The sequence below is a fragment of the Ostrea edulis genome, chromosome 3 (genome assembly GCF_947568905.1).
Source record: "Ostrea edulis chromosome 3, xbOstEdul1.1, whole genome shotgun sequence".
Lineage (NCBI taxonomy): Eukaryota > Metazoa > Mollusca > Bivalvia > Ostreida > Ostreidae > Ostrea > Ostrea edulis.
The window spans coordinates 55,757,660-55,777,586 of record NC_079166.1 but is presented as its reverse complement, the minus strand read 5'-3'; the positions used below and the strand labels follow the sequence as shown (position 1 = coordinate 55,777,586).

The following is a 19,927-nucleotide window of genomic DNA, read 5'->3' as shown; positions in this document are numbered from 1 at the left end:
CTGTTCGTTATCTTCACCTTGCATCCTACTGATACCTCATATAAACCATTGTGATGAAATATCAATTAACGTGTCCAGCCTCCGTTGGTCTACGTACATTTTAGTTCAAATATCCTCTCCCGATTTGAGGAACACATTGAAATAAAATTTCCCATATCAAAAATGCACGATAGTTTCACATCAAAACAGCGCTAGCTACGCCTCTGTTTTTTAAAACATTCATACGTAAACTGACTTTACCCCATAGCGTTTAAGCTCGCTTTTTAAATACATGTATAGTTTTCTGTGTATATCTCAGGGTCCTTGCCATGAAACAGGGTTTTACTTTTGTTCTCGGTTATCAATCGCATTCAAAGAATGGAATAGTGTGGTCACTTAAACTCACTTTTATTCAAACCATACGGCCAACCAGTGAGTTTCATTAAGCAAAGCAACACGTTGTTATTAGACCGATAGTACATAGGCCCCTTACAATCCAGTGTGACTTGTTTAATGGAAAAATCAGGGTTGACATAAATTGGTCTATTTCTAATTTCTGTGGGTAACAGGTTGAAATTACACAAGCAGTTGCAGTGGCTGAATCGTTAGAGCTGATGCTTCATCGCCGGGAAGTCATGGTTTAGGCCCTGCTCGTACCTGCTTTGCTATAAAATAAAAATAACACGTTGGGCACTTAGATGTTAGAGGCGAAGGTAATTTGGATGGGCTTTTAAAATTTCGGAGTCCCGTGCAATGACAGGTGTTTGCACGATAAACCGTTACTGATATGGCCTTGAGCGTCACTCAGTGACTGTTTACCTACAGCTAGTACATCCCGTGGGGACCCTGATTAGAGTAGGTCCTCAGTACCTCTTGTTTGTCGTAATAGGCAATTAATGGTTCGGTCCTTCGGAAAGAAACCGTAAAATCCGAAGAAACATTTCTTAGCAGGTGTGGCATGATAAAGATTCCTCCCTGCTCAAAGGTCGTAAGCACCGAGCACAGACATAACTTTTGCAGCCCCCATATGAGTGAAAATTTTCCTTGCGGGATATTAAACAATATACAACTAATCAACCTACAGCTTGTGACGTCTCGTTATTTGAGTGAAAAACTCTCGAAGGGACTTAAAACGAACACAATAAAAACAAACATCGATGGCACAAATGCAGGGGGCATAATGTATTTATTTTAAAATAATTCAGTTGTTATCATCAGTGCTATAGCCTAAACCCGGTAAATGCCGAACTTTTATAATCGTTAATGGCGGAATTGTCTTTGACACATTCGATCCAGACTTTGTCTCCAACTGCCAGTCTGACGACCGCCATTCGAGTACATGAGTCGTTATTTGCCCGCGTGGTGTTACATTCATTCAAAGCTCTTTTCTTTCCATTGACAACGATGACTGTTTGGATATAGTGTGTGCCAGTCACGACTGTGGACCATTGAAAAACAAACACGCCACTTCCGGGTGCCGTGAAGACGCCAGTACGTGCATTGTATCCATGGTTTATGTTTTCATCTACTAAGGCGAACACCAGTCTCTGTCCACTCTTTATTTTAGTCATTGATGAGCTGAAGCTGGCATCAAAAGCAATTATTTCTAGGTGAAACAAATAATATTTCGTCAATACAGCCTAGTATCATTGGATAAAATGCTGTCTGACGTGTTTCATACCGATTGTTAGGTCGTTCCTTGGCACACTGATTTTGACTTCGGATAACTCCGTGTACCTGATCAGGATATAGGGCTCACGGCGGGTGTGACGGGTCGACAGAGGATGCTTACTCCTCTCAGGTACCTGATCCCACCTCTGGTGTGTCCAGAGGTCCGTATTTGCCAACTATCTATTTGTATTGCTTATCATATGGGAGTTATGAGATTGATCACTGTTCATTATCCTCATCTTTCATGTTACACGTTATCTTTTCAAAAAGAGTATAGGGGGTTAGGAGAACCGGTAAACTAAATATGTGGGGTCCATGAAAAGGTGAAGATAACAAATAGTGATTAATCTCATAACTCCTACACATGTATAAAGTATACAAAATTAAGAGTAGGGCAGAGACAGGTCCCTGGGCAAAGAATAGGTTGGATCAGGTGCCTTACATGAGTAAGTTTACACACCCAGTCGACCGGTATCATCTGCCGCGAGCCCTATACCTTGATTGGGAAACGGAAAAATCGTTACTCAAAATCAGTGTTGAAAGAACGGCCTCATTTAGCACGAAACGCGTCGAAGAGCATTTTACAAACTGAAAGTTTGTAGTGGTAAATTGGGTCGTTATAAAGATCAAACATTTGCAAAATGTGAAATGCTGCCTTTAATGAGATTGTTGATACCCCTGTTACTAACAGTAACATGAACGTCTTTGTCAGTAGTCCCCTACAAAACTGACTATACGCAGAACAAGCTCTAGCGTATCCAATTAGTTGAGTCAAAATCAGTGTTGAAAGAACGGCCTCAATTAGCACGAAACGTGTCAAACAGCATTTCACCCAATGAAAAATTGGATCGCTATAACGATAAAACATTTGTGAAACGCTGACTTTAAACGGGACTGTTGGTACCCCTGTGACATCAACTTATTAGTCAGTAGCCCACCTAAAAAGAGACCATACGCAGAATAAGCTCTTGCGTATCCAATCAGTTGAGAAACACAAACACTATATACAAGTGATAATGGAATATTGCTTCATAAATATGGGAAGTTAACGATGGAGAAGCTAATACCACCTTGTTTGTCATAAAGTTGAGATGTTCAATAAATTATCTAAGTGTGAAGCAGGTGTGGAAATCTCTGTGTTGTTTTTAGTTCGAGTTCAATGGAATATATAAGTAAACACAATGCTGCGCAGTGAATTCCGTGAATGGAATATTGTTTTAAATATTACCTTTCGCTTTCAAGCTGTTCTCCCTTCGTTCCTTCGTAAAGCCTAGTGTATAGCAAGTTTGGCTGGCTGATAGATAATCGTCTCTAAAGTTCCTCCAATTGTTGGTTCTTGTTGTGACCTTGCTGCAAAACAACTCCTGGGTCCCCAATAATATCAGTAACGTAACAAATGTTGACGTCAGCATTCTGCAAGATAAATTGTAATGCATCTTTATCTTAGTAGATGTTTGACATATTTTCTGTATTACACAATCAATTTAAGCTATTTCAAGTATGAAAGGTGAAGATAACGAAGAGCGATCTATCTCATAACTCCTATAAACAATACAAAATCGAGAGTTGGGCAAACACGGACAGTTTATATTCTGAATATCTTGAGGACGCTTGATACAAACAATACGAACTTCTATGTTTGCAAATAACTCTGTACAAAATGTAAATAATATGCAAAACGTGTAAAAATAGCAACATTATAAACTGAATTAAGTCGAACAGGTCTAATAAATTATGTACTTTTTATTTGTTTCATACAAATTTCGGGGGGTTGTAAGTTAATTTGGAGTTTTTTTCGTAGAGATATTTGACTGGCACCAGTCGTGAAGTAACTAAGTTATTTCACCGAAGATGGAATATTGAAATTTAAGAAAATGAATTTCAAGAGTAATAACAAATCCTGGTTTTTTGTGTGTTTTCTACTGTTTCACACTTCGTTATTTGCCTCAATATCCTCGTCGTGAGGAATGTTCGTGTATACATGTAAAGATGTAACATCTGCATTCACGAGAAGGGTGTTTTCTGGCAAGATGGAAATTAATATATATACAAAAACTGATATTTTAAGTAGAACCAATGTACCAAGTTTAATGTCTGTCAAGCAAAGCGTTCTTAAGATAATGAGTGGATAGTATATTACTATATCCAGTTTCACTGTGTCATTGTGACCTGAAAATCAAAAGGGGCTATCTACTCTCTATGGGCACGCACCCACTGTAGAAGTTTCATAAGTGTCAATCAAAGGGTTCTTAAAATATTCAGCGGACAAAACTCGGTAAACAAAGAGACCGACAGGTTCGAAACAATATACCTATTTTTGTCAAAGGGGCATATATATTAGTTTCATTTGTAAGCTATATTTCAAGTTTTTGCGATACATGTATCTAGGAAATACTCATCTGCCGTGGTCCCTATTTTAAGGGACTGCCCCTGAAACTCGATTAGATCAAATACATCGTGACATTATCTACAATAGTTGTTGTAACGAAATTATTTTTGTCGAAAAGAATATCAAACCAAACGTATCAAAGTTTATGCGAAATATTTCTTGCACATTCTTTTTTGCAATAGACAAATCCCAACACCTCTCTCAAAACCAGGTCTCTTCTACAATCTCTGACAAGTTCATGGAATTATATTAAATGGTTTCTGAGGACCCTTGCGGGTAACCTGACCCTCATAAAAAATCATTATCTTCTATGTAATAAATCATGAAAACAAAAGGGAAAGAAAAACTTTCGAGTTCAAATAATTATTTACTATCCCTGAAAACCGAGCCACAAAATGTGTAAAAAGAAAAGTAATAATACTGAGACGAAAAAATCCTCAAAACTAAGAATAGCAAATTCATACCGTCTTCCATTGGAAAAGGATGATCTTAATACTAATAACAATAATAATCATGAACGATAATAATTACATGTATAATATTTTACCTGACAAAGAACATCCGTAGAATGTATTCAAAACAGATAAAAATCGCTTCTTTAATACTTTTAAATGTAATTAATCAATGCTAATAAATTTTAGAAGACTATCGTTAACTAAATAGTGGATAAGCTGTCGACGTCATATTTTACCGGTTTTGTTAAATCATATGCATATGCTACCAATTCAAGTGTGACACGACTGATACTTGTGAAACAAACTTACGGGTCTTTAAAGAGATGATTATATATCAAACATCAGTGATGTGTTCAGCAGGTGTTTAATATAGATTTGACATAAATTTTGACTATCATAAGAGTGTCTGGCTCACAGTTCACGAGAGTCACAGTTTTTGGTAAAGATCTCAGTTTTCCTTAGAACTACATATTACATGCAGGGGTCTCGTTTAAAGTCAGCATTTCGCAAATTCTATAGTCGTTATAACGATCTAGTTTGTCAATACAACCTATCATTGAGTGAAATGGTGTTTGATGTGTTTCATACTATCTATTTTGTATTGCTTATAAGAGTTCTGAGATTGATCACTGTTCGTTATCTTCACCTTTCATACTGAATGTTAGGCCGTTCTTGGCACACAGATTGTGACTGCGGATATCTCCTGTTACCTGATCAAGATATAGGGCTTATGGCGGGTGTGACCGGTCGACAGGATATGTTTACTCCTCATAGGCACCTGATCGCACATTTGGTGTGTCCAGGGATCCGTGTTTGCCCACCTCTCTATTTTGTATTGCTTATAGCAGTTATGAGATTAATCACTGCTCGTTATCTTCACCTTTCATGTAAACAACATCAATAAACTTTGAAACTTCAAAATGTGAGCATTTTAATATTATTCTAATTCTAAAATCAAATTGAAAATTTATGATGAACGTTGAATCAAAGTCGATTTGCCAGCTGAAATAATGGAGATTATTTTATTCCTATATCTAAATAATCCTGTTTAATTGACTAGGATTTACCGTGGTTTTAACCCATATCTTAACAGGTCTGTAAACCCATCTGCATGTCAACCGGCAGGTAGCCCAATCACCTCGGGTTCGACTTTCAATATATGCGCAACTTCCGCTTCCTTTTGGAGACTGGCCTGAACTATACAGACAGCATTCCCCTCCCGCCCTTTCCTATCAAACTTATTTACTAATTACATCTTCACTTTGCATTTACCCTCATTTAAGTCTCTACCATAGAATTCCTCAAGTAATTCAATTTGTTCCAGTAATCTGCTGCCAGTTTCTTTTTCAGATACCATGCCAATTGGCCATAGCTCCAGTTTAACGTCAGAAGCACATCTCATCCAGCAAATTCTTTACCTCCTGTTTTCTCGTTTGGACTGGCACTTAGTTGAGTAGCCTCAATTCACAGGAATACGCGGAAGTATGGCAGGTTACGCGGATATCACAATCCAAGCTACTGCCCCCCTTTTCTTTCTTTTTTTTTGTCACATTGTTTCTTAACAGAGGCAGGTCTGGGGGGGTATAATTGAGTAAAGTGGTTGTCTGATCTGGCCCGTTGTTTCACCCCCTTCTGTCATACAAAGACAGAGGGCAGAAAGTGATAAAGGTATATTATGAAAATACCCTAAGTTAAAAATGTAAAAGTCGACTGGGGCTACTCAGGACGTCTCTACAGTCCTGGTATCCCTCTCTCCCTCTTGGCAATGGAGGGGAGACCTCATCTGGAGTACCAGGGGGAGGACTGGTACACTTCACTAGGGAGGCAATCCCATGAAACAGGGTAAGCAGATCGGGCGGGCACTTTCGGTCCCAGAGAAAGTTTGCAGGCTGGGATGCCGGCTCTCGTGCCCACACGAGGCCACCGGTTTGCCTTTACACTTCGGTTGGTACTCCGGATACCCCTCTGGACCTGCAAATATTTGTATCTTTCGTAACAATGTGGCCATAACGCCAATTCACCTCTAAGTTCATTCTATGTTAATCCGTATCTTGTATATACTTGTGGAATTTCTTGCAATAAATGGTAAATTCAAGACTTGACTTTTCCTTGAGAGTTCAGACAGGCAGGAGGCATCATGTCAGGTGTATATTTGTGGCACCACCACATGGTGCCACCCAATACTTCCGATTGTTCAATTAATAAAGATTATCCAGGCCGTAAGTATATGTTAATTGGTTAAACGTTCATCAGAATTGAAATAATATCAAAATGTTGACGTTGCCGTTTCAATGATTATTGATGTTGTTACATGTAATATGTAGATCTAAAAATTGAGATCTAACTACGAATCTCGTGAACCGTGAGCCAGACGCTCTTATGAATGTCAAAATTTATGTCAAATCTATATTAAACACCTGCTGAACACATCACTGATATTTGATATATAATCATCTCTTCAAAGACCCGTAAGTTTGTTTAACAAGTATCAGTCGTGTCACACTTGAATTGGTAGCATATGCATATGATTTAACAAAACCGGTAAAATATGACGTCGACAACTTATCCACAATTTAGATAACGACAGTCTTCTAGAATTTATTAGCATTGATTGATTCGGTTTAAAAGTATTTAGATAAGCGATTTATATATATTTCGAATACATTCTATGGATGTTTTTTTGTAAGGTAAAATATTTTTCATGTAATCATTGAAGTTCATGAGTATTATTGTTATTAGAATTAAGAGCACCCGTTTCCAACGGAAGACCTTATGAATTTGCTATTCTTAGATTTTTTGTTTTTTTTGTCTCTGTATTATTAGTTTTTCTTACACATTTTGTGGCTCGATATTCAAGGATAGTAAATAATGACTTAAACGATAGTCGATAGTTTTCTTTCGCTTTTGTTTTCATAATTTATTACATAGATGATAATGATTTTTTTTTCATGAGGGTCAGATTATCTGCAAGAGTCCTCAGAAACCATTTAATATAATTCCATGAACTTGTCAGAGATTGTAGAAGAGACCTGGTTTTTAGAGAAGTATTGGGATTTATCGATTGCAAAAGAGCGCTGGACCCCCATTGGGCTCAAGAATGTGGCAGAAATATTTCACACAATATTTGACACGTTTTAATTGATATTCTTTTCGACAAAAATAATTTAGTTACAACAAATATTGTACATAATGTCACGAAGTATTTGATGAAATCGAGTTTCAGGGGACTGCAGCAGATGAAGAGTATTTCTCAAGTATCTCAGAAACCTGAAATATAGCTTACAAATGAAACTAATATACATTGTATAATTATGCTCCTTTGAAAAAAAAATGGGTGTCGTCGACTGACCTATTTCGGTGACTGACCAAAATCGGTGACCTTTTGTTTACGTGTGCGCGTTGTCGTTTCCGGGTGTTTATTACGTGATCAATTTCGCCGTAGTGTTTGCAAACACACACAGAACACGTATTCAATTTTCGTCTTCCGAAAATGAACTACAAGAAGGAGAGTATGCAAAAATCAAACACCTGCACCCCAAAAATAAGCCCATTTACTTATTACTTTTTCAAGTAAACCTTCAAATAAATATAAAGTATACCAAAAGTCAAGAATTCTACCCTACGTTACTTAATTAATTGACGTTTAGTTGCACATTCCTCCTGTATATACGTTTTTACAGTTACAAACTATAGGCAAACCTATATTAACAATGGTCCCCAAAATAAGTGCCGTCAACGTTTTAAGAGCACAAAAAGACATGTTTTTGTTACGAAAATATATTCAATTAACGTAAACATGGATTTTGAATTTTTGGATGAAAGTAAAGGAATTTGATTACTTTAAAGAGAGGTGTATTGTTTATTTAATCCAAGTGATTAATGAGGAAATAAAGGTTTATTACTAAGGTCACCGAAACCGGTTAGCCGACAATAAAATAAATGTTTATTCGTTATAGACATACAAACATACATACATAAATACCAAAGATACCCCATGAAAGCTTATTTTTAATGGGGTCCTTTAATGCACTGATGTTTGCGCTAGGGGGTCAATTATGTGAGAGGAAACCGGAGTACTAGTACCCGGAGGAAACCCACGTGTCCGAGCGGGCGACCGCCATAACTTCTCACATACAACCACTGCCGATCACGGGGATCGAACTCGGGTCTCAGCGGTGAGAAGCGAGAGCGGTACCTCTGCGCTACCCGGACACGGACGATATATTGTTTTGCAACTGTCGGTTTGTATGTACCAAGTTTTGTCCGATGAATATCTAAAGAACCCTTTGATTGATAAAGACTAATTTAAGCAAATTAGGCAAATTAACAATATATCATTCATTTATTATATCCAATTTTAGTTATTGTCCATTGACATGGCACTTCTGCATTGAGCAAAACACCCGCAAAATTGAAAAAAAGATACAGAAAAGAGCTTTGAGATTTATTTATGATTACAAAAACACGTAGGAAAACTTATTAAAGCAATTAAAATTGACATCATTAAAACCAGGAGAATGCGAACAATAGCTCTGGAAACTTTTAAAATCATTCACAAAATTAGCCTAGTTTTCCTACAAGATTTAGTTGTTATAAAAAACCATTCATATAATTTTAGATATACAAAAACAGCTGAAATACCAAAATCAAGAAAAACCAGGTATGGAATTACATCTTTCAGATATGAGGCAGCAAAGCTCTGGAATCCTCTGCCAAATAATGTCAGAAATGTTTCATCGTACAGTCAGTTCTCAAATTATATATCCTAAATTGGTGTGGGGAAGTAAATTGTAAATGTAGCTCATGCGGACTCCAGCCTCTTCTGCCTAAGTCTTAAATTTTTAATCTTATCTATTATTGTAACCCGTTAAATTTTACTTTTCCGACTGCGTTAGTGTTGTGTATCTTAACCTTCATTCTTCTATATATATTTGTGTTTTATATAGTCCCTGTATAGCTATGCATGTCATGTTTCCCATCTGCATTAGTGATTTGCTTCTTACTTTTTACCCCTGATTCTTCTGTATATATAAGTTCTGTTTTCTTTTTTTCCCCTTTTGTTCATATAGTATGTGTCTTTTGTAAAATTCTATGTGAAAAATGTGTTTGTTTTATGACTGTGCATATACCATTTCTGTTATGTGTTTTATGCTATATAGTCGGTTAAAGAGGTTTTCAGCTCATGTTACTTGTTTATTGCAAATAGTTCCGACTTTGAATAAAAATTACTTATTTACTTACTTAACACTTATCAAACTTTGTACAGTGGTTACCCATAGAGAGTAGATAGTCCCTTTTGATTTTCAGGTCACAATGACACGGTGAAACTCGATATAGTAATATACTATCCACTCATTACCTTGAGAACGCTTTGCTTGACAGACATTAAACTTCGTACATTGGTTGTACCTAATATATAACAGTTTTTGTACCTGTACTTATGATCACGCATAGAACCATACCACCTTATCTAAAAGACACAGGAGAATTTGGGAACAAAATACCAATTTCCAACTTGCCAGAAAACACCCTTCTCGTGAATGCAGATGTTACATCTTTATACACGAACATTCCTCACGACGAAGACATTGAGGTATATAAGGAAGTGTGAAACAGTAGAAAACACACAAAAACCCAGGATTTGTCATTACTCTTGAAATTCATGCTATTCAATTTCAATATTCCTCTGCATTTTGTCGGTGAAATACATTAGTTACTCCAAGACTGGTGCCTGTCAAAGATCTCTACGAAAAAGCTCCAAATTAACTTACAACCCCCAAACATTGTATGAAACAAATAAAAAAATACATAATTTACTAGACCTACTCCACTTAATTCAGTTTGTAATGTTGCTATTTCTACATGTTTTGCATATTATTTACATATTGTAAAGAATTATTGCAAACAGAGAAGTTTGATTTGTTTGTTTAAAGCGTCCTTAAGATATTAAGATTATATAGTTGAACTAGCTTAATTGTGTAGTGCAGAAAATATTTCAAACATCTAAATATGCATTACAATTCATTTTGCAAAATGCCGATGTCAACATTTGTTACGTTACTGATATTATTGGGGACGCAGGAAATTTTTGGCAGCAAGGTCACAACAAGAACCAACAATTGGAGGAACTTTAGAGACGATTATCTATTAGCCAGCCAAACTTGCTATACACTAGGCTTTACGAAGAAACGAAGGGAGCACAACTTGAAAGTGAAAGGTAATATTCAAAACAATATTCCATTCACGGAATTTACTGTGCAGCATTGTGTTTACTTATATATTCCATTGAACTCGAACTAAAAACAACACAGAGATTTCCACACCTGCTTCACACTTAGATAATTTATTGAACATCTCAACTTTATGACAAACAAGATGGTATTATCTTCTCCATCGTTAACTTCCCATATTTATGTAGCAATATTCCATTATCACTTGTATATAGTGTTTGTGTTTCTCAACTGATTGGATACGCAAGAGCTTATTCTGCGTATGGTCTCTTTTTAGGTGGGCTACTGACAAATAAGTTGATGTCACAGGGGTATCAACAGTCCCGTTTAAAGTCAGCGTTTCGCAAATGTTTTATCGTTATAGCGATCCAATTTACCACTACAATCTTTCAATGGGTGAAATGCTGTTTGACACGTTTCGTGCTAATTGAGGCCGTTCTTTCTAAACTGATTTTGAGTAACGATTGTTCCGTTTACCCGATTAAGATATAGGACTCATGGCAGATGATACCGGTAGACAGGGTGTGTTTACTCCTGCTAGGCGACTGATCCAACCTTTTGTTTGCTCAGGGGCCCGTGTCTGCCCTACTCTAAATATTGTATTCTTTATACAGAGGAGGTATGAAATTAATCATTGTTTGTTCATTTTTTCATGGACCCCATGTATTTATTTAACCGCCCCTCCTAACCCCTTATGTACGATCTTTGAAAAGACAATGTGTAACATATTATTTGTCTCTCCTAGAAATAACTGCCTTTGATGCCAGCTTCAGCTCATCAATGACTAAAATAAAGAGTGGACAGAGACTGGTGTTCGCCGTAGTGGATGAAAACATAAGCTATAGATACAATGCACGTACTGGCGTCTTCACGGCACCCGGAGGTGGCGTGTATGTTTTTCAGTGGTCCACGGTAGTGACTGGTACACACTATATACACCGCCATTGTTGTCAATGGAAAGAAAAGAGCTTTGAATGAATGCAACACTGCGCGGGCAAATAACGACTCATGTACTCCAATGGTGGTTGTCAGACTGGCAGTTGGAGACAAGGTCTGGATCGAATGTGTCAAAGACAATTCCGCCATTAACGATTATAAAAGTTCGGCATTTACCGGGTTTAGACTATAGCACTGATGATAACAACTGAATTATTTTAAAATAGATACATTGTACCCCCTGCATTTGTGCCATCGATTTTTGTTTTTATTGAGTTCGTTTTAAGTTCCTTCGAGAGTTTTTCACTCAAATAACGAGACGTCACAAGCTGTAGGTTGATTAGTTGTATATTGTTTAATATCCCACATTGAAACTTTTCACTCATATGGGGGCTGCAAAATTTAGGCCTGTGCTCGACGGTTACGACCTTTGAGCATGGAGGGATCTTTATCGTGCCACACCTGCTGCGAAATGGGTCCTCGGATTTCACGGTCTCTTCCGAAGGGGTGTTGCTAAAACGCGGAACGGAAAATGGAACGGAACGGAAAATATTGTATGCAATGTTATGAGGAGGTCAGCATTTTGTAAAATCAAAAGGCTTATTATGAACAAAGGAAGCAGAAATGACAGAGAGAACGGGAAGTAATCTACAGAATCCACCGTTTTATATACTTCATAATAATGCATATTTATTTAAAACCATTAACTTACCATTCAAAACATATTAAGCAAGCGCCTGTGGGTACCATCGTTTTTCCCGGCTTTGTCATTTTCTGCCCCCCCCCCCCCCCTCCCGATTGTGACAGTATGTTGATTCACAAATAGAGAAAAATAAAATATACATACTGAAAAAGATTTGAATTATAATTTAACTCCTTTCAAATTTTATATCCAATGAATAAAAGGTCTACCCCCGAAAACAACATTGTAAAAGATAAGATAATTTTTTCAACAATTTTCCCCAAACATAGCCTTTTTAAATCGACCTTGCTTTTATTCGAACTAACTTTTTTTAAGATAATTCAATTTGAATTTAGTTCTACATCTGGTATAATATACATTTATGTATCACATCAAAAAAAGCGAACGAGTCCGGTGTATATGAAAGGTTTGCCGCATATGGGATGAATTCATGTGGAAGTTCGTACCTGCTGATTAGTGTTAAACCCGAAGAGATACAGCAGGAAAGAAAGATTGAAACAGAAGTAATGAAAACTAAGGTGAAGTTTACGATCCAGTGTAAGGAATTAACAGATTTACTTTATATTATATGAAATATCTAAAAGGCTAACAGACAATTTATACTTGAATGGAATTAAAAGGTAATCTCATCATTAATCTAAATGTTAAGATACAAGTATTTAGTTTAGAAGTCCCCCTATTTAGAATTGGAATACTGCAGTCACTAAGTCAAGATAATAACTCAAAACACAAGATGTTTAACTTGTTGACTTAATAAGATGATGAGTTATCGTTGTTTTATACATACCACACTTCCTGTTGTAGGTACACACATATACGGTAATATGTGTAAATACATATGCGTTAAAGCTGACATGAATTAATAAATACGTACACCTTCCTCATCTTATCCGCCATATTTCTCTCAGGTAGCCTAATTTACTCTACCCGTATATACCCCAAATGTGATTGTCACACCTGAGTGATTTTTCTAGGTGGACTCGACCAGTGCACATCTCCGATAGTTTCAGTTTACTTTAATCACTCACACCATATTATGGTACATGAGGTGCAATATATACAATATTTACAAATAGAATATATTAAATGCAAGGTACACGTGAAAAAAGCAGGGAGTTGTTTTATATACATAAAATGAGTTAAGGAGGACAGAATTGTACATATATTTTAGATATAAAACTACAAATTTGATAAGTACATTAGGGTCTGAAGTTGACATTAACTCTGAAAATTTGAAAAAAGTTAGGTTTGTGACAATATTTTCTACACAGATACTTTCTTCTATAAGATTAAAAAAAACTTACATTATAGTAATATATAGGGAATGCGAAACAAATAAAATCACATTTTAAAACATTATGCTTTGCTCAAAATTACAAAATATTTATTGTATACCAATGCAACATTCCGAAAGTTTAGATAATTTAGCAAACAAAAAACAAAAAACCCAAAAACTTGTCTTGCATACTTGCAAGTGCATGCAAGTATTTGCAGTTTCTTATGAAATAAATGCGGGGAAATCATTTGCCAATTACATACTGATAGAATGGAATATAAGCAAAGAGCATAAAATATATTATTTATATCAATTCTTGCAAAATAGTGACTTTATATGTTAGAATAACGGAAAAAAGTAAATTGTCAAAAAAGTGGGGAGAGCAGATCAGGCCAGCCTCCCTGCCCACCCCAACCCCCTGTATACGTGCATAAAAACATATCAATTCGTGTTGAAAGAAAGGTGCATATCTGCATTTCATTAAATTCCAAAGGAGCTCGAATTTATGTGTTCCCCTATTAATTATTTTGTATACAAGATTCGTTCCCAAATTTAGAATCATGCTTTCAGTCAGAGCAGAAATGAATTCATTTTGAAGTACATCTAGTTTGAATGCAAACGTGGGGTTCCTTCTTTTAATTTCATAAGACTCGTTAGAACCCCTGCCCCAAACTATACTGCTTTGTTTTTATTGATATCTAAATCGGCATATGAATCCGGATATAAATTATATAATGTTTTTTTTGTGATCATATAGATATCGATACTAGAAAATATTTATACTCTTGCCTTTTGCATATCCTACTAATGCATTACAGTAGATTGACACTGTATCATATCAAATAAAACCTCAACACGAATTTTACTGATTTATGAATACTAACATCTTATCGAATACATTTGAATTTGAAATTTCGACGTACAGAGGTATGTCTATTTTCAGAATATATCCATTGCGCCAGATCTACGAAATGAAAATAGTTATGAATAAATTACACTCAAGCCTGAAAGTAATCATCATGGCATGTTACAGAAACGTTAAAACACACATATGCTATAGTCCTGCAATGCATGCATGCGATTTTTCTGCATACATGTATTTATGTATTCGTGAATGAAGTTCCTACGCTTAAAACTATCTTGGCCTTTATGCATTTTGTTTTGTGATTTTGTATTACCATTCCCTACACTGTGTAAATGAAGGAAAACTTGGTAAAGGGTGCAATTCTGACCATACAATTAGTATATACATGTATGCATGTGTTGAAAAGCAAAATGTACATGTAATAGCCAGATACGTATCGTCATTTTTAATGGGGGGGGGGGGGGGGGGGATAGAACACTATAGAACAGGAAGGGGAAAAAATGGAAAATTGGATTCTTCAAAATTTCTTGCCATTCAAAATAATAATTCAAAAAGATGAACGAAAACAGCAATTAAATAAAACAAAAAACCCAAACAAACCAAGATGTTGTGTCCGATGTTAAAAGTCCTAATGAGGGGGTGAAGGGTTAAAGAGTCTTTTACTTTGACTGCCTCAATAATTTCCCCCTACACTTCATTTTCTTCCATCGTTGGGGGGTGGGATGGGGGTGGTTAGAGTCCTCTACTATGAGCGCCTCATAATATCTTCATTTTCTTAATTGGTGGTGGTGTGTGTCTTCTACTATTATATCAGAACTATCAAGCTGGGGTCAAATTGGGGGGGGGGGGGGGTGTTGTCACCCAATATATCATATTTACATTGCAAAATAAACAAAAAATAGATATTGTTATTAAAGGTTGGGGACAGACACTCTTGTCCCCTCCCCTTGATTCTATGTGCTTGATAACGACGCATAATATGATAAACTCAATTATTACATTTTGCATTAGTACAATTTGCGTCGAGTTCAACACAGAATGTAATAACGCAAAATAGCATAGATATATAAGATTTATTGAGCGCCAAATTAGCATAAAATGAAGTAATTGAAAATAAAATTATTTAAAGATGTTTCATTTTTAATTATTGCGTGCTTTAAATGAATCACATAAATCTGTATTATCAATTAATGAAAGCAATATTGAGTTACTGTTCTCTTATATTGAATTAACGATATCATTTGTCTTAATAAAAGCGCGATTATTACAAGATCATCGTTTGAATATCTCTCTCTCTCTCTTTCTCTCTCTCATCCCATACACTCGTACAGTGTTGTATATGCAAATTATCTATGCACAAACAATTTATGTACCTAAATGATTTCCTGATTTATAAATCTGCAATACTCTGACCAGTAAATCATACGGTATAAGGATTCATGCACAATACAGGGTAAATATTCTACTCTGATACTTCCCCTGATTGAAGATAGCTGTTCGGCACGGGTTAAGTGTATCGCAGTCAATGTTGTTTACTGTTGGAATACAAAGCCTAGTGTGTAGCAAGTTTGACTGGCCCATATATAGTCATCTCTGAAGGTATGCCAGCCGCTGGTCCGCTCAGGCACGTTTTGGCTTATATGGGCCAGTCAAACTTGCTACACACTAGGTTTTGTATGATGATAATTTATTCTCATAAACCAATGTACAAAAAGGTATAGCGATAAAATGTCAAAATATGCATACAACCTATATGTTTTAGTGATGTCTATATTCAACACTACAGGCTACATGCATAAATCGCATTAAACATAAACTGCTATCATGTGTCAGGCAGCCTAAAATGAAGATTATCTTAAAATATTTGTTTTTTACTATTATTTTTAATTGAGTGTTGAACCTTTCTATGTACACACATGCATACCTCAGGTTCAAAATGACATTCTTTAAAATTCCTATATTACATGTAAAATATTAGGACTATGTACATATTCTGTCAAAATCTGTCAACTGCATGTATCTGGCCTAAATTTATATACATGTATTTGCTAGATTACTATTTCCCAAAATCAAACAAATACTGTGGGGTTTTGATACTTTGAACCTAGTTTGTGGTTGTGGCCTTGGTGTATTAGAATCAGCTGAAGAATGGCCTACTTCTTCAGCTATTGAAAGTTTAAAGATTGTTCGGGTGACCTGTGAAATGTTACTGATGATGACCTTGATCTGTAACAATTTCTTGCATAGTGTCCCATTTTCCCACACCGATAACACTCGCTCTCAGATTCAGATGGTGATGGAGATCTGTATGTCTGTTGCTCCTTTTCTGGGGATCTAATCCCTGCCCGTCTTTCTTGGTCATGTAAACTTTTAATGATTTCCTTGATAAGTTTTGCGTGTTCTTGTTGTTCTTCTTCCAGTTTTGTTATCCTAACTTCCAAGGTAGTTGTTTGGTTTGGTGGTGGTGTTCTGTTAGTCATCCGAATGTTTGGTTCCTCTGGTGGTGACTGGGGTGGCTTATTAAAGGAAATTCTTTTGATTTCTTTTTTCACTCCACCAATAAGCTTTTGGTTTGTGATGGCACTTTTCATATGTTGCATGGCCTCATCTAATGTATTTGGATCTTTGTCTAAAGTTACTAATGCGGTACGTTTTTCATTGCAACCTCTAAGGAATGCATCTATAGTGACAGTGCTCATAAAATACTCAGGCATACCCTCATAGCCTTCTGTAGCCAGATCTTCAATTCTTTCTGCAAATTCTTCGATGGTCTCATCTAGATGCTGTTTTATTTCCTGCAGCTGTCTTCTTATAATATGAGGCTGATCTCTCTTGTAGAATCTTTCTTTCATTTGCTGACATAGTTGGTTAAAATTACTTTGAACTGTGTCAGAGCGGGAGCTAAAGAATTTCAAAGCTTTGTCCCTCAAACATTCTATTAACTTGTCCAATTTTTCAGATTCTGGCCAACTATATTTTTTAACAATATGATTGAACTGTATGAAATATGGTCTCCACTCAGTCTTGCCATCGTATGTAGAGAGTTTTGGAGGGGCTGGGCTATGTTTATCTGTAAGCGATTGATTTCTGTTCGCATTTGTATAGATGTTGTGTGGACCAATTCTGTCAATGCTTGAAAAGAATTTTCTATGCTCTAATTGACTAAATTCTTTCTCTCGTTTGTCTAAATCTCTTTCTCTATCAGTGAACTCTTTCACTTTTCTTTCAAAGTCTTTCTCTCTAGCTTCCAATTCTCTTATTTTCTTTCTAAATTTCGTCTCATGCTCTTCTCTCTCTCTCTCGTCTAACATTCTGAATTTTTCTTTCTCATCTATAAATTTCTGAAGTATCTCATTTTCTCTCTCTTACATATTAATATCCATTTGCTCTTTTAATATTGCTGATCTTTCTAAATGCTTTCTGAATACTGCACATTCTCCTTCTAATTCTTCAATAATATCATCTCTTTTTTGTATCTCTCTCTCCAGTTCACTTATAATTTCATCTCTTTTTCTCATCTCTTCTTGGTGTTCCTCAGACATCTGATCTTTCTATGGGGGTAGTCTTGATTTTGATTTTTTACCCTCTTAGCCTACACAAAAATGTGGGGACTATTTCCTAACAAACGTATGTATTGATTAAGTCATCAGACACTCCGACGACGAAATCAAGTGTATGCTTGCTAAAAATATGTTCATGTAGGCTATAAACAATGACAAAAAATACACAAAGAAAGTACAAAAAATACACACAAAAAATGCAAAATACCACGTAATTGTATTAAATAATTCCCAGTGTATGGTTTACACCAAGAATAAGATATCCCAGTGTAACGTTTTACACCAAGACAAGGAACTTCTCAATAAAGAAATTCAAATTTGGCGCCAAAGTAAACGATCGACATGATTTTATAAAACCGACTTCTGACACCAATGTTGTGAATTACGTGGTATAAATATAATAAAGAGTGCCCAGTTAGTGTAGTAACTACATAAGTCGCTCACCATAGGCTGAGTTGTATAGATCTCCGAGATGATCGTCTCTAAAGGTCTGGTCTGGTCTGTGACTTGAATACAACTAACTTGACAGCTGATCAGTACCGGGAATCTCGAGCCCGATCTTAATTATGTGATAATGTATTATTTTGAAGTGTTTTTAAACTTAAAATAATCTAAAACTAAGTATTGATATACCAATTAAATACTTGTAAATAAATAATACAAATTTATTACTTATATACAAGTATTTAATTGGTATATCAATACTTAGTTTTAGATTATTTTAAGTTTAAAAACACTTTAAAAAGCCTGTTAACCTGCTATTATCTCTTCTGCACTACTCAGTATACTGCACTCACATACACTTATTCTACTTTCACTTTAACCCAAACTACTGAAATTGCATAAACTGAAAAAAATGATACAACTACAATATATAGGTACATGAAATACAAAATAATGTTTGTCTTTTGTTGGTGTTATTTCTCTCTTCCTAACACCATTCATTAACTAGTAAGTTGCAACATGTGGAAATCAGCTGTTCATCATTGACATCAATCACCACGTGGTTTTCTTTGACGATGCACAAGGTATATTGCAATATCTATCTTATCAATAGTCAATGAACAGTTCGTGTAGTTTATTTGATACATTTAGTCTGTCTTATCTAAGTCTTACCACACGATATTCGGTGAAGGTTCTTCTATGGTCGAATTCTCTTCCCGAAGAAACAGCACTTTCAGCTTTCACTTTAGAATGTTTACTTCTTTCGGAACACTTCCGGTATTTTCGTTGTTGAGATCGGAACACTTCCGGTTAATTCGGAATGTCTCGTTATGTCACTGAACCAATATTGGCGGGAAGTTTAATCACTCATCTTCGTAGATTCTGTCACAAATACTACGTTGGGCGCCATTTCTGTAAAGAGAGAGTTAAGTATGTAGGCCACATAGTGTCAGAGAGAGGAATAGAAACCGACCCTGAGAAAACAGAGAAAGTTCTAAATTGGCCAAAACCTAAAACACCAGAAGAAGTCAGAAAAGTTATAGGTTTCATTGGATATTATAGGAGATTCATCCCAAATTTCAGCAAAATTTCTAGACCACTCACTGCTTTATTTCCAAATCCAAGCAAGAAGAAATCAAACAAAACCCAGCGGAAGTGGAAGTGGGAACAAGAGGAAGATAAAGCCTTTGATGAACTTAAGCAACATTTAGCACAACCCCCAATTTTAGGCTTTCCAAATTATCAAGAACCTTTTGAATTACATGTCGATGCGAGTCACTTAGGATTAGGAGCTGTCCTCTACCAACAACAAGGTAAGTACAAGAGAGTAATTTGTTATGCTAGTAGGAGCCTTAGCAGATCAGAAAAGAATTACCCGGCACATAAGTTAGAATTTTTGGCATTAAAATGGGCTGTGAC

At 36.0% G+C, this 19,927-nt stretch overlaps 1 protein-coding gene across 2 annotated transcripts; it reads right to left on the bottom strand.

Annotated features, from left to right (window-relative positions):
• Positions 1 to 1,146: 1,146 nt before the first annotated feature.
• On the bottom strand, positions 1,147 to 19,260 carry LOC125677040 (complement C1q tumor necrosis factor-related protein 3-like). 2 transcript variants are annotated; one of them, XM_056158186.1, is made up of 3 exons: positions 19,181 to 19,260; positions 2,879 to 3,063; positions 1,147 to 1,585 (listed from the first exon to the last, which is right to left on the bottom strand). In XM_056158186.1, exons 2-3 carry the CDS (start codon positions 3,060 to 3,062, stop codon positions 1,200 to 1,202), a joined length of 570 nt encoding a protein of 189 aa, XP_056014161.1. In that variant the 5' UTR covers position 3,063; positions 19,181 to 19,260; the 3' UTR covers positions 1,147 to 1,199. The 2 variants fall into 2 exon arrangements, with proteins under 2 accessions (XP_056014161.1, XP_048770906.1); XM_048914949.2 differs by lacking the exon at positions 19,181 to 19,260 and adding an exon at positions 4,587 to 4,607.
• Between the last annotated feature and the right edge of the window lie 667 nt (positions 19,261 to 19,927).

Excerpts from the sequence above, each read along its gene's own strand:
- LOC125677040 (XM_048914949.2), bottom strand. Across the intron at positions 1,586-2,878 it reads GAACAGCTTGAAAGCGAAAG|AAATAATTGCTTTTGATGCC; the intron begins GTAATATTTAAA and ends TGTTTCACCTAG.